This window comes from Phlebotomus argentipes, unplaced genomic scaffold (genome assembly GCF_947086385.1).
Source record: "Phlebotomus argentipes unplaced genomic scaffold, Phlebotomus argentipes genome assembly contig_15, whole genome shotgun sequence".
In the NCBI taxonomy this organism is placed as follows: domain Eukaryota; kingdom Metazoa; phylum Arthropoda; class Insecta; order Diptera; family Psychodidae; genus Phlebotomus; species Phlebotomus argentipes.
The window spans coordinates 8,930,102-8,944,145 of record NW_026776181.1 but is presented as its reverse complement, the minus strand read 5'-3'; the positions used below and the strand labels follow the sequence as shown (position 1 = coordinate 8,944,145).

Below are 14,044 nucleotides of genomic sequence, written 5' to 3'. Positions count from 1 at the left end.
AAAGGAACACACGGGCTGAGTGCAGTTGCGAATGCAGACAGCAACCTACAATCAATCCGTTCCCAATTAAAACATGACCGTAAATCAAACGGAATTACACAAATTTTTCTTATAAATATCGAATTACCGAGTAGTCACAGTGTTGCAAAATGCAATATAGACTGGCCAATACCTTTAATTAAATAAAGTACAAATTGTACGAGGGCCACGAGAGTCCCTCTTGCACTGCTGCTTCGCTGTGCTGATGTGTGAAAAGCTGGTCATACATTAAGAACGGATCTTTGGTTAGCATGCAAAATACTTGAGAAGATCAACTGGGAATCGCTAGCCATTGTTCATTGGTTTTGTGCTGAAAAAAACCGAATGATCGCAATAAAAATTCAGAGATTTATGGCGTGAAGACGTGATGAAAGCTTTTTGGGTCATTTTCACGGTCTGCACGCAGCCGAAACACGGAATTTGACTTCTCAATTTTCTTTTTCGTCATATTTTTTTTGCCCAAAAGCGGATGTGGCAGGAATTCCTGTGCAAACAGAATTTGCCAATTCCCTGAATATCTCAAGTGTCCTTCAGAAATCCTCATTTTGTTTGTTTTTCACAAGATCAAATATGCTCTAGAAGAAAAAGAGGAAGAAGGAATTCCGTCAACACTGCATTAAATTGAGACTATGTGCAAAGGTTTCCATAGCGCAAGTCTCTTTCCCATAATGTTCCACAGAGATCAATTATATTGTCTAAATTTTTTTGCTATAGTTATTTTTTCACGCAACTTTCTCTCGGCGTGGAAGGCATTAAATAGAAACCAAATAAGACGCGGTGAGGAGTCAAAATGTGATGGGATCTCTATTATGTGTATTTTTGTTTATCTTCACTGTGTTTGGAGTTATGCAAGGGCCTTCGGAAAGAATAGAGCTCTCAAGAGAGTCATCACAAAAAGTCTGTGGGCATTTTTTTCCGAGGCATCCTGAGCCAGACCTTTCTATATCATTTAATTTTTGCTCTCCACGCCAAAAGTGTGGTTTCTATTTACTTTCTCGCGAGCGGGAGATTTTTTGGCTGCACATATCTCTCTTGTGCTGTCATTTTTCTCCACATCTAATGGGGGTCTCTGTGCGGCATTGTGTAACCAGTGAAAATTATCAGGTGGATTGACATGCAATTAATATTGCGGATACCGCCAACATTAGCACTCTCGCTCGGAGAAATCCACAATGACTGCTTTGTGGTGAAAAGGATGGCGAAGAAGCCAAGAAGCTGGGAAAAAACACTACAGAATGGGTTTGAATTAAAATGTGCGATGGCAATTTATTATCGATTTATGTATCTTCAAGTTGGATCGAGAGATCGGATGCGAAGAGTGAGGCTTATCTAACTGGGTGCAATTGGAATTTGTGAATCGCTGAATTGTTTAAAAATCAAGATTTCACTGAATTAAACAGTCCTTCAGTCTTAAAAAAATTGTTTTCGGGCAATATAATTAAGACTTTCACAACTGGAAAAGGCAATTTTTCAATAAATAAGAACTTTTTAGTGGTTTTCTTCTGCACAAGCCTTACAATTTAGCTTCCTTCTAAAATACTTTACTGGTGAATCGGTGGCAAAACTCACTCTCTTTGGCTCTCACGCCTAGTTGGGCTCGTCGCTTGCATTGTTGATGTCTTTTGATTATTTTGAGGAATTTCTGCGCTTTTTCACCTAAATATCACACATACAAATGGTTTCTTGTTCTCACTGTCACGTGTTTACCGAGATGGAATTCTTTCTGGTGCGCAAAGGGGAACTTTTTATTGCGCCATGTAAGAAAATTTGGGCGATCGGACGTGTCAAATATGCTGATCATTTCCCTCGTGCTGCAATCAATGGGAAGAAAGTGAATCAGACCGGAGTTACTCAATTGTTGGGCGGTATTACGATGTGTTCACCGCAGTTCTTCTGCCTGGGCACTGATGGACAAGAGGACGATGAATAAAAAGTAATAATGATTTCTCTTGTTAGAGAATTATATGCATTTCGCCAGACGAACTTCCCACTTTACAAAGTTGCTCCTATTTGGGCGATTCGTCAATGCCACGGGTTTTTGTGACGGCGGCGAAATATTTTCGGACGCTGAGACGCAGTGAGGAATTCGAGAGAGAATCAGGAACGCGAGAGAAGTGAAATAGATCTCGCGCAAAGAGACTTTTATTGATGGCAGAGTGCCATTGAAGTGGAAAACATTTCTCCGATACTTTCTATTTTAATGGCATTTCAATCAATTTCGATATACGACAGTTACATATTAATTATTGGCGACTGCCAATATCTCTATTGGCGTGTCTGTCCGAAATGGCAGGGCAGGATGTCTGCTATGGTCATGATTTGAGGAATGTGCATCTGTGCTAATCACACATGCCGCAGGAATTATCAGAAGTGAATTGCAGAAGAGGCGAAAATAGTGAAGAAGCGGAGACGCGATGGTCGAGTGTCGAAAATGCACGAATTCGCCATGGTCATGCGTTGCTGAGGAGCTGCGGTCTAGCAATTGGAGGCACATGTGCATTCTCCGGCGCGTCCACGTCCAGGTGAGGTGCACGAAGAAGTGCTGGCGCGCACAGTGTCCGGAGACACAGAGAGAAGAAGAAATTGCTTGGCTGGTGGAAATGCACAAATAAGCGCGCTGCGAATGTGTAAAAAATCATGAAATTATCCTTGCAAAAAAGTGTTTGATTCTCTGAATTCCGTGTAATGCCGGAGAATAATAAGAAGACGACGTGGCCAGGGACTCGGGCAGCGCACACATCTCCCCAAAGCTGGGGCCTGCATGTGAATGGCAATGCTGGCGAGAGATCGCGCGGTCCGCCGAAGACATCTCGCGCTGGCGCGTTGGCCAGGAGGAGTGCGGAGGGCTCGCGAAGAAGTTGATGCAAGAACCACAAGAGTAGCCCATCGCCGATGGAATTGCATGGAAAGTGGTCGCGCGAGAGGCAGCAGAAATGTGTCTGTAATGCAAACTCCCCAAGACTCGGTACACGGAATCGTAATCATCGGAATTCAAGACTTCTTCGTGTTGGGCTTATAATACAGACGGATGAAAATTTCAGATTTCAGATCTCACCAAATAACAGAGTGGATATTTCTTGCCATCAAATGGATATGCGCACGGAGTCACTGCTTTTGAGACCCCATCATCATCATTGATCACTGATGACGGGCCTCAAGAGCCCAGAACTGCATTGCTCATTTATTCTCCACAATTATCTCTCTCGTTTTGCTAGCCGCAATTCAACGGTTGTACGCAAAAACTCACTTTGGGCAGCTCATCTGCGATCGATAGGCATCAGAAGTGGTTGATAATGAGAATTAGTCGTCTTGCAGGCAGAGACTTAGGAAATATCAATCAGGAGCGCCTGATTAAATAGCCCCGTTTGCTCTCTTGCAATCCTGCAGATTTCATGCCGCTTATAGGAATAGTCCAAAATACAAAGAGCTCTCTGTCTTATTCAAGGAAGAAGAAGGTAGTTAAAAATTCAAGCAAAGTTAATTAAAAACTTTAAAAGTCAGGATATTAAATATAATTAATTGCTCTGTAGTTGGGCATTAAGTGACAGAGCGAAATGAAGTCGTGAAGCCTATTGATTGGCAAATCCTCAAGAATATGATACTCTATTCATTCTGGGCAGCACTTAATTCCACTCTGTTGACGGTGCGCTGTCGTTTTAATTTCCACAATTAATTTATTGGAATTTTGAGCCGCCAGTGAAAGTTTGAGATGTTTTGATTTGTCGGGTAATTAATGGGTTCGCATTGCTGGACGTTTTTATTGATTTTGCCTTGGCCATTGGCGCGCGTGAGCATTTATCATTGTTTTTGGGGAGATTTGCGCTGGGGTGATCTCGGGGGCTCAGCGCGAACTGGTTGATGGTGAATCGCATAACCACCGGTCATCATCATTATCCGCGACGACAAGACAGCAATTGGGTTGGAATCTTCAAGACAAACAGACGCAACTTCTTGCCACTTTGCGAGGAGTATCATGCGCGGTGGGTAATTCTAAGGCAATATGCAAAAATTGCACCACACCATCTACCTGTTCCACCAGCTTCATTAGCATAGAAATCGCAAGAGTGTCCCATCGCACGACCACATGTGCACGCGGGATGCAGGCTCGCGGACGCCTCCAGTTCATCTCGGGCCTCTCACTCTCGCCACGGCGAACCTTTTTTCTCGCCACATACATTTTCTTCCGCGAGATTCTTCGCCATGGCACTGCGGATGGGCTGAATTGGCAAAAACACCAGCACAGCCCAGAGAGGAAACCTGTTTGTCAGCCGCACACGGGCGCAGCGCGAGAATGCCGAAGCCACCAACACAGGCCAGCGAGATCAAATGAACCCACACTGCAGCCCTGGCAGCCCTCCTTCACGATCGCCGGGCGTGTGGCTGTGTGCGCCACACACCTGAGATGCTGGAGCACCAACACAGCGCCAGCCAGGTCGGCCGGAGTGACTGCCATCGCTGGCGAACACCAACGAAGTCAGTTGCTCGAACGGTGAGGTTAAAGAAAGAAGCCTTCGAAGACCTCAGCGCGCGTTGAGTTCGCCTCCTGAGCGCCTTTCCCCCCAAAAAGACCTGTGACAGTCCGCTGCAAGTGCTCCAGGTGAAAATCGAGGTGCTGCGGATACTGTGCACGCCGAGCTGGCCAACAGTGGCCCCACATCGCAAAGGATATTTGGGTGACCGAAAGTGTTACTGTGGATATTTAGTGAGAGCGAGAAAGAACGCGAAAGACGACAGTCTTATAAATAATACAAAAGCCTTCTCTCCCTTCGGTTCGCCGCCGCGGTTCTCGTTGTTACTCAAGTGAGAGAGATCAATAAATGCTCGGATATCCAGCATCTTCTGTATAATATTGTGAAAGAAGTGCACACATCAAGGTTGCCATCTTACCTTCATTTTAGCCTATGATACTGTGAGACACACAAGACCGAAGATTCCGAGCAGAAGGTGAAGATTCTACGGGGAAGGAGAAAGAGAGAGAGAGAGAGAGAAAAAACTAATTATAGAGTTTCTTGTTATTCCATCGCCCTCCATCCCTTCACCGTCAGCTCGAGATATAATGACGGTGAATTCAATTTTTAATTACACGTCTAACATCCACACAAAATAATAAAAACGCGTTTTATTGGTGAGGATGGTGCGGAGTGGCCTGTGAGAGACACTCTTGGATTCTGTGGTGAGAGTGTGCCATTTTGACAGTGAGGATAACAGTGAGTGCGGACTGTGCTGTTTCGTGAGCGCACAGCCGGAGAATGGTGCCATCGTGACACGCTCAGTGGTCAAATTTGGATTTACCAGTGAAGTGCTGATCCGACAATCGCACGGAGAGACACACAACAGTGATCTGCACGCTGCAAGGTAACAAAATTGAAATATCCAGAGAAGTCTCAGGGGTGAATTGATGTCTGGGTGACTGGATTGATAGATTAGCATCCGCGAGAATTGCTGAAAAGTATTCTCGGTCGTCGGATTGGCCATAAATTAGTCAATGATCGTGTGAAATATTGCACTTACGCGTGGAAAAAAGGCCGCACAGTCGTAAAGATATCAGTGAAAACCCCTCAAGAAGGGTTCTTTTCCATCTCTCTGGCCATCTCTAAATTATCTCATCTCTCTCACCTCGCATCCCAGCGTCAATGTAATTTATCTGGTACTTTTGTGAGCCTCCATCCGACCAACAACAATTTAAAGGCAAATTGAACATAAATTTTTCAATTTGAAGATTTCGCCAAATGAACCTTCCTTCGTGATCCTCCTCGCCACCATAAAATTCGATTGTCGAATTTGATCTCTTTTGTCTGCAAGACACATTCATAAATCCCATTCAAGAGACACTCGCGGAAGATCGTCTGGGTGTGAAAGAAGTATATAATCCGTACTGGAGGAATTAATATTGAAATTTCAATATTGCCCAAGGGAAATCATAAAGCACGATATGACATTTTTTGTCTGGGTGCATTCCATCCTGAAGGAGGCAAATTCGCATGTTGATTCACTCGCAGATTGGGAGATTTATTGCCATTTCTTCGCTATGATGCGATTCCTGAAAGTCAAAGTCGAACAAATGGAGAGAAACTGTGATTCTATTTGGAGTATTTGGAAGAAAGAAAGTATCTGCAATGATTCTGGACATGAGAGGAGTTATAAATATTTATCATGTTATTCAATTGGAATAATTACTTCAGCATCTTGTTCTCTCTGAGTGTTTTGTACTTGTCAAGTCTGGCAAGATGTATTGCTATCAAAAAGTCACACAGCATCGAACAAAGAAAACATATGGCTTCACTTTTTTGCAATTTTCTCACTTGGGCTATTGTGGGGAACGTGCAATTGTGGAATTCTTCCGCAGTTGAAAGTTTCCCTCTGGAGCACCTTTTTCACCGTTGTGATCGCGGTGAAAGTGACGAAAAGTCTCTCTGGCGAGGAAGAGTTTTACCTTCTAAGCGCTGTGATTGATGGCTTGCGATTTCCTTTGATGGTTCTCTCTCGCTGAGGAATGTCTGCGGTGTTTGGGCGCACTTTTTTTCCGCCGACAGGGTGGTGAGATTGTGTGCACGCCAGCGGAGCCTGTGCATCTTTGATGGACGTCTCAAAGAGATGGTCGAAAATCTGCGCTCTCGTGCGCGCAGATTGACGATGTGGCAGTGCGAGGTGAATCTGGGCATCCCAGAAATGGTGTGTATTTGGGAGCTGATGAAATTACCAATGTATGAGGCGAGTGTCACGAAGCTGTGTGCACGAAGATGCAAAAGGATATATACATACAATGCACATAAAACATTTTATTTATGTTGGCCAGCGCATGGAGCCAGTGAGAGAACAAAGTGAACAAGAACAGATGCGTTTTTAAAACAATTATGAATTCTAGCGGCATGGCTGATGGACTGGTTCTGCTCCTCTCGAGACACCCATTGTAAAATGCGAGGAATCCGCGGGGCGTGTGGTGGCCTGGGCGAGAGCGAGCTGGAAGATCGATTCGTACGATGAGATTTTGCGCAAAATTCACAGTTGCACATGCTGATCGCCCTTTAAATTCATCCGCCTGTGTCTCCTAGGCCTTCTTCAATTAGAATCTAGCTTGAGTCGCTTTCTCAAGTCGGTTGCCGCTGAATTGTGCCGTGCTCGTGAAGCTATTTCAAAAGTGAAAGAAGAGTTTCATTTTCAGACTCTCCCTCTGGAGTCCATTCTCTTGTCAGAAACAATCTCAACTGATGAAAATCCTCTGAAGCGTATAAAGTATGTAATTTTCACTCGTTCTATTAATATGTTTAAACACTTGAGACGCGTTCGTGGCCGCTCACAGAAAAGTGAAAGAGATCTTCTACCCTGGCAAAACGCTCGTTCCACGCAAATTGTAGGTAATTAGTTTTGGGCTCGCTGTGCAATTCTTCAAAGCACAATTTACGAGTAGTTGAAAGGGCAGGACTTGAGCGCGCCAGGATGACGAATCCGCTGCGCGAGAAGAATGTCCGAGAGACGCCAGAGAGGCCTCAGAGGGTCACCGTCGGTCCATTAGATTTTTTGGCATCAACAGCTTTTCTTGTACCTGTGTCCCACCTCAATTGCTTCACGCACAGAGAGATTCCAGCCCACGACCGTTCCACAATAGAGGCTCTTCTCTATTTTTGGGCACGACTTGAGGTGAGACAGAGAAGACTTCTTTTGCTCGGCATTCCATCCTCCTCATCCTCTCCGCATAGACTTTTGTACGGACCCATGGCGTTTTTTCATGCGCTCCGCCGTCTCTGCAGAAGAATACAGTGCGGATGGTGAATAGAGAAGAGAGGCTCAGAAAAAGGTCTGGGACTTGGAAGCTATATTAAATTATTATTATTACTAATAATGCTAACAACATTTTTGTCGAAAACTCTCAAGGAACATAATACAAAATAATGATCTTTTTTTCTCCTACTCTCACTTCTCTTTGGGCTAGTTCTCCTCATCATTCCACCTCAATTCCCTTCCTGGATTGTGATGTACCTACAAAAAAATTCAAATCCCCAAATATACATTCTGTATATAATTTGGATTTTACGATGAGGAATTTTCACTGATAGGTGAATTCTTCGAGATCCGATTTCTGGTGAGAAAGTTTTCACGCAGTCTGATGATCAAAATTTCTCCACGCATTTACCTGCAACCCCAGCGGAAACCCCAATTTGGTTGGTTGCTCAAGAGAAAGAGCATTCCAATCGTCTCCTTGTTTATCAATCCTCCAGACCATGGAGGAAAGTATCGAATTAAAATAATTGTCGATTTACATGCGTGTGATTCTCGAGAGATAAATTAATAAACTGAAAAAGGAAATTGTGAGTGAATGGCAGAGTTGGTGTCCAGATGAGAAAAAAAACAGTTGGTAGAGAGAAGAAAGGAATTAAAGTATCAAATTTCCACACTGAAATAACCATAAATTACCCCCTTTTGAGCTTCCAGTATTTGTGAGATTTTTTCATTATTCAATATTACATATCTTCGAACGGTATATTTTCTGCTCTAGAATTGTGAACGTTTCGCTATTCCGTGAGGAAACTGGCCGACCAGGGACATTTTTAGCTTCTTTTGGACAGCTTTGTAACGGCCAAGGCTCTAATTTCATCCTAATTCCAGACTCGATTCTTCGAATTGCTCAAATTAGACTTAATAGGATGTTCAGCGTGAAGACTGACTGCTTCAACTTGTCTAATGATCGTTGACTGGGGATGAAGTTCTCCGTATTTCGGTGTCCCGATTTCCTAATTATTGCTTTCAGAGCCTTTCGTCGAAAAGAGAAACAATTCTAAATCTTTTATGAATTCTCTTGCCATTCTAGACGCTTATTGTAATAGATTAGGAGGAAATTGAAAATGTTTCAGAGTCATTAAAAGCTGTTATATTAATGGTTCTTGCAAGGCAATCTTTTGTTCTTAAGAGACAATCCCAGAGACATATCAGTGTGCATGAGAGCAAGGAGAGATGCACTAGGAATTTGCTAAGTTCCCACCCATGATTCTGGATGCCGAAGCTGCTCTACTATTCCGAAAGAGAGCCTTTCTCTTCACCGCCATATTTTCGACGGTACGAGGAAGAATCTTGGTCATGAAGAGGTTCTTGCTTTTTTATCCATGCCGTCTTCTTCCTCTCCACATGGTGACTCTCTCCCAGCGGACATTGTATACATTTCTGGGGCCTCTCTTGGAGCTTTAGGAGTAGGTCAAGCAGAAATTTTCTAATACGTGTGGTGTGTTTATAGTGCAGAGATGGAAGGTATTCTTTAACGACTCTGCCTCTCTTCCTATTGATTCTTCTCGGGCTGCCGCGGCTGCCACTGCTGCCGCTGGTGATGATGACCATTCGGCCGACAGAGAACGAGTGTAATGTTAGATAAACAGCATAAGAAAACTGGTCGCATTGAACACTTCGCCGAAAGGTCTTTCACGTTCAATTCAGCCACACTTGTAGTGGAGTCTCTGCGCATTTCTCTTCTCCGGCAGCCCCCCTTTGCACATGTCCATCGCGGAGAATTCCTTAGTCACACAAGAAGACACTCATGTGTTAATGTCTGTGTGTTTATTAGGTGGAGAAACAGCGCGCGCTTCAGCCTTAGAATTCGACGGATTGAAGTGGTATTTTGCGCCTCGCAGACATCTTCAGCGAGATGGGCATAGTAAATGACAACCAATTTCTCTGCGCGCAGCCCGGGGAGTCATTGTGGGGCTAGGGGAGCGGGGGGTTCTGTTTTCACAGCTCTAAAATCTCTTACTCTTGATATAGAGCAAAAATTACATGGCAGGCGTAGTGAGTAATTAGCAAATTGTGTAATTCTTCATTGCGAGCATTCCTAGCCATCCTCTTGGAACTCTGCATTTGCATAAGAATGTTCTTCTTCGTTTCTTTCACAATGACTGTGAAAACGGGGTCGTTGTCAGGAAATTTTCGCTCGATATACAAATTATTTGCCTCTTGCACGTAATTGTGGAAAGCATTGACTTGAACTTGCGTGGTGGGTGAGAATAAAGAGAGGCTGGCTTGTTGAGGAAAATTATGGTTGAGTTTTCATCGTTTAAATTGATAAAGATCATAGAAACGGTCAATTGTTAGTGGGTCACTTCACAGAGATCCAAAGGATGCGGTTAATGTCTTTCGCGGAAGCAATAAAAAATGACTGGAAGAAGGAATTCTAGATAAATTGCAATTTTATGCGGGAATGCGAAAAATACGGCGTGTGGATAATATTTTGTGAAATTCTTTTACCATATTTTGGCCATATTTCATGAGTTCGCGATGCGAGAAAGAGCGCTGAAAAGTGTGGGGCATTTCTCAAAAATACATTTTCTATGGGTTTTCTGGGGGCCTCAATTCCATAGAAACCTCCTATCCAATCACGGCAAATTGGCCCCTAGCGCTGGACGTTTTTTGCTGCTCAGCACTCACGGTTCTCTTGTTTCTCTTTGCAGCCGCGACGAGTGTGAGGGAATTGTGTAACGCAGGGCATGGCTTCGGGACGCAGATACAGGTGATGGTGCGACGAGGAAATGGTGGAGGCGACCCCAAGCGTCGCCCACTGATCATGCTGTGGATCGCGCTTTGCCTGCTGGCGGTCGGAGCCGACGCCGAGCACGTGCGCGAGCTAGAAGTGTCGGAAGGGGTGCCGATAGGGCACCAGATCGGCTTCATCGGGGAGTTCCTGCACGGCCTGGACAGCGGGCCGCCCTACTTGATCGTGCCGGTGCCAGGCAGTGCGGTGGATAGCGACCTGGCCATCGATCACACAACGGGCGAGATCAGGACGAAAGTGGCGCTGGATCGTGAGACTCGCGCCTCGTACTCACTCGTGGCGATTCCGCTCAGTGGCGCGAATGTTCGTGTTGTTGTGCGTGTGCTGGACGAGAACGACAATGCCCCGATCTTTCCCACACCCGTCATGAACATTGAGTTTCCGGAGAACACACCTCGTGACGTCAAGCGCACCCTGAATCCCGCGCGAGACCTGGATTTGGGGCGCTACAACACGCAGCGCTACAACATTGTGTCCGGCAACGTGAACAACGCCTTTCGGCTGTCGTCGCACCGCGAACGAGATGGGGTTTTGTACCTCGATCTGCAGATCAATGGCTTCCTCGACAGGGAGACCATTCCTGCGTACAGTCTCGTGATCGAGGCCCTCGATGGCGGAACGCCACCGTTGCAGGGCCAAATGACGGTGAACATCACAATTCAGGATGTCAATGACAACCAGCCCATCTTCAACCAGAGCCGATACTTTGCCAGTGTCCCCGAGAACGCCACGGTCGGCTCGAGTGTTCTTCAAGTGTTCGCCACGGACATTGACGCTGGTGAGAATGGGTATGTGGAGTATGCGATCAACCGTCGTCAGAGCGACAAGGAGCAAATGTTTAAGATTGATCCGCAAACAGGTTGGATTGCCGTGAACAAGCCTCTGGATTTTGAAACGAAGGAACTGCACGAGTTGGTTGTAGTGGCCAAAGATCACGGCATTCAACCACTAGAAACAACGACTTTCGTATCAATAAGAGTGACTGATGTGAATGACAATCAGCCGATTATTAATGTGATTTTCTTAAGTGACGATGCCACTCCGAAGATCTCGGAATCGGCCCAACCTGGCGAGTTTGTCGCTAGGATAAGTGTTAATGATCCGGATTCAAAGACAGAGTACTCAAATGTGAATGTGACGCTGAGTGGCGGCGACGGTCGGTTCGGACTGACTACGCGTGATAACATTATTTATCTAGTGATTGTGTCCTTGCCGTTGGATCGCGAACTACAGCCGAACTACACTCTGAGCGTTGTTGCCACGGACACAGGCAATCCTCCTCTGCACGCCAGCAAAACCATCTATCTTCGCGTGACTGATATCAACGACAACGCTCCTGAGTTCGAGAGCGATGTGTATCGCGCTAACGTGATGGAGATTGCTGATCCGGGAACCTCTGTTATTCAATTGATCGCAGTCGATAGGGACGAAGGCAACAATTCCGCCATTGTGTACTCCTTGCTCGACACTCCCGACACTCACTCGCAGTGGTTCCAAATAGACTCGCATAGTGGACTTATCACAACTCGTGCTCATATTGATTGTGAAACCGAACCTGTGCCGCAGCTCACGGTTGTGGCGAAAGATAACGGACATCCTCCGTTGTCCTCAACAGTGACAGTGTTTGTGACCATCCACGATGTCAACGACAACGAACCCATCTTCGATCAGAGCTTCTACAATGTTTCCGTGGCGGAGAACGAGCCCAAAGGACGCTGTATCTTAAAGGTAAGTTCCTGCCCCTAAACTTAAGCATCTCCCATGAAACATGTTTTGTGTATTTATCAAAAATTGGAGGTCTCGACCTTTTCATTCGTGCAAGAAATCCAACACACTCAGATGATTCTCCCGCGAGATATCACAATTGGATTCTCAACTGTTCTTCTCGGAAGAGCCGTGTCTCTTTCCGGGTGCTTCGCATTCACGTGCGGCTACGAGTGGCTCTACCCTTCCGGATGCTATTGCTGATTGATATTCAGAGGGCGAGTGATCGATTACCGCATTACTGACTAATTATCCACAATGAAGATGACAAGGTGCGGTTTGAGAACCAGTGAGAAGTGACTTGATATTGGAGTTCTAAATATCGACTTACTCACATATATCTCGCACTCGTGGCTCGACGAGCAAGTCAGGTTTTAGAGAGGTCTCCCAGCCTATCTCGCGAGGGGCAAAAGACTTCGATGGCGATGATTAATAGTCGCAAACTCATGCACCCATTTTGATCGATTCCTCTCTCACTCGCGCCACGGAGAAAAGTGCCCGAGACAGCGGCAAAAAATCCTCATCATCTGAGTTGGAAATTGTCAGTGAGGCAGTCATTCTCTTTTGTAGTCAACGTGCAAATGTTTGAGCTTTTAGATGGAATAAGGCCTCCCGAGAGAGGTGACTTGAGCATGCCAAAAAGGTGATGTCATGGAGGAAGTATGCGGACAATTGCATCAATTAAATGCCGTTTGATGGCACATCCTTCAGGACATCACCAATTGGACACTCGACGAATTTCGCCTCTCGGTCTGTGGATATGGGACTGTCCATCCTCCTCGTCCCGTTGGCATCTGTCACGTGAGAATGAGCGAGATGGTATCTGGCGGGGCTGGTGAAGAATAGACATAGAATGATTAATAGACTCATAGTCAATCCATCTGGGATTCTCTCTTGTGCAGAGAGATTCCTCAAACTCATGCTTTTCTTATTGTTTGTCTAACACTCTCTGGGATTATTGCCATGCACTTGGTGATTTCGTGGAACATTGAGAACAACTCTCTGGGATGTGCAGAGTAGCAAAAGAGCCAATTTATGTGCAGTCATCGAGTGTGGATAATTGGGAATTTAATTACTTTCATCATGGGTGGAAATAAGGGTTCGTTCAGTGGGGTTGCTTCACGTCTTTGCATTCATGATGGTGTCGGGGGATATTGGATAATGCAGAGATGATGATGCTTTGCGCAAAAGAAATGATGACAGAGTGAAGGAATATTGGGTGGAGAAAAAGCTAGTCAAACAACAAAACCTCACAGTCGGCATCCATTCTTCATATTGGAGGCAATTATTTTCAAATTTGTGAGACCATTTATGAAGCAACTCAGCACTGTGTATTTTCCATCTCGCAGAGTGTTCTTCCATTGCCAGAGCATAACACACTCAAGATTTTTGGGCGATCTGTCGATGCCTACAAACTCACACTCATATTCAATTACTCCCCGAAGATGTTGGCCTCATATGAAAAGGCAACGCAACTGGAGAATGAAAAAAGCGCGCTCAAAGAAGTATCTTCCAAAAGGGAGTAACACGAGTGCGTGCATGTGTTGAAAAACTGAGTGAGCCAATGTAAGGAGAAGAGAAAAAAAACATGTGAGGAATACAATGAAAAAATTCGAAACATTTCTGTATGTATAAAATGCGAGAACATAATTTAGATTTGATGTTACACGTTATGATGGCTCGGACTTGGTGTTGTTGTGAGGAATTCCG

At 45.1% G+C, this 14,044-nt stretch overlaps 1 protein-coding gene across 1 annotated transcript in view; it reads left to right on the top strand.

Annotated features, from left to right (window-relative positions):
* Positions 1-7,476: 7,476 nt before the first annotated feature.
* LOC132262411 (protein dachsous) overlaps positions 7,477-14,044 on the top strand; it is a 90,626-nt gene continuing 84,058 nt past the window's right edge. The window contains exons 1-2 of the mRNA XM_059761683.1: positions 7,477-7,677; positions 10,523-12,298. Of these exons, the coding sequence (XP_059617666.1) occupies positions 7,477-7,677; positions 10,523-12,298 (1,977 nt within the window). The remainder of the gene's footprint in view (positions 7,678-10,522; positions 12,299-14,044) is intronic.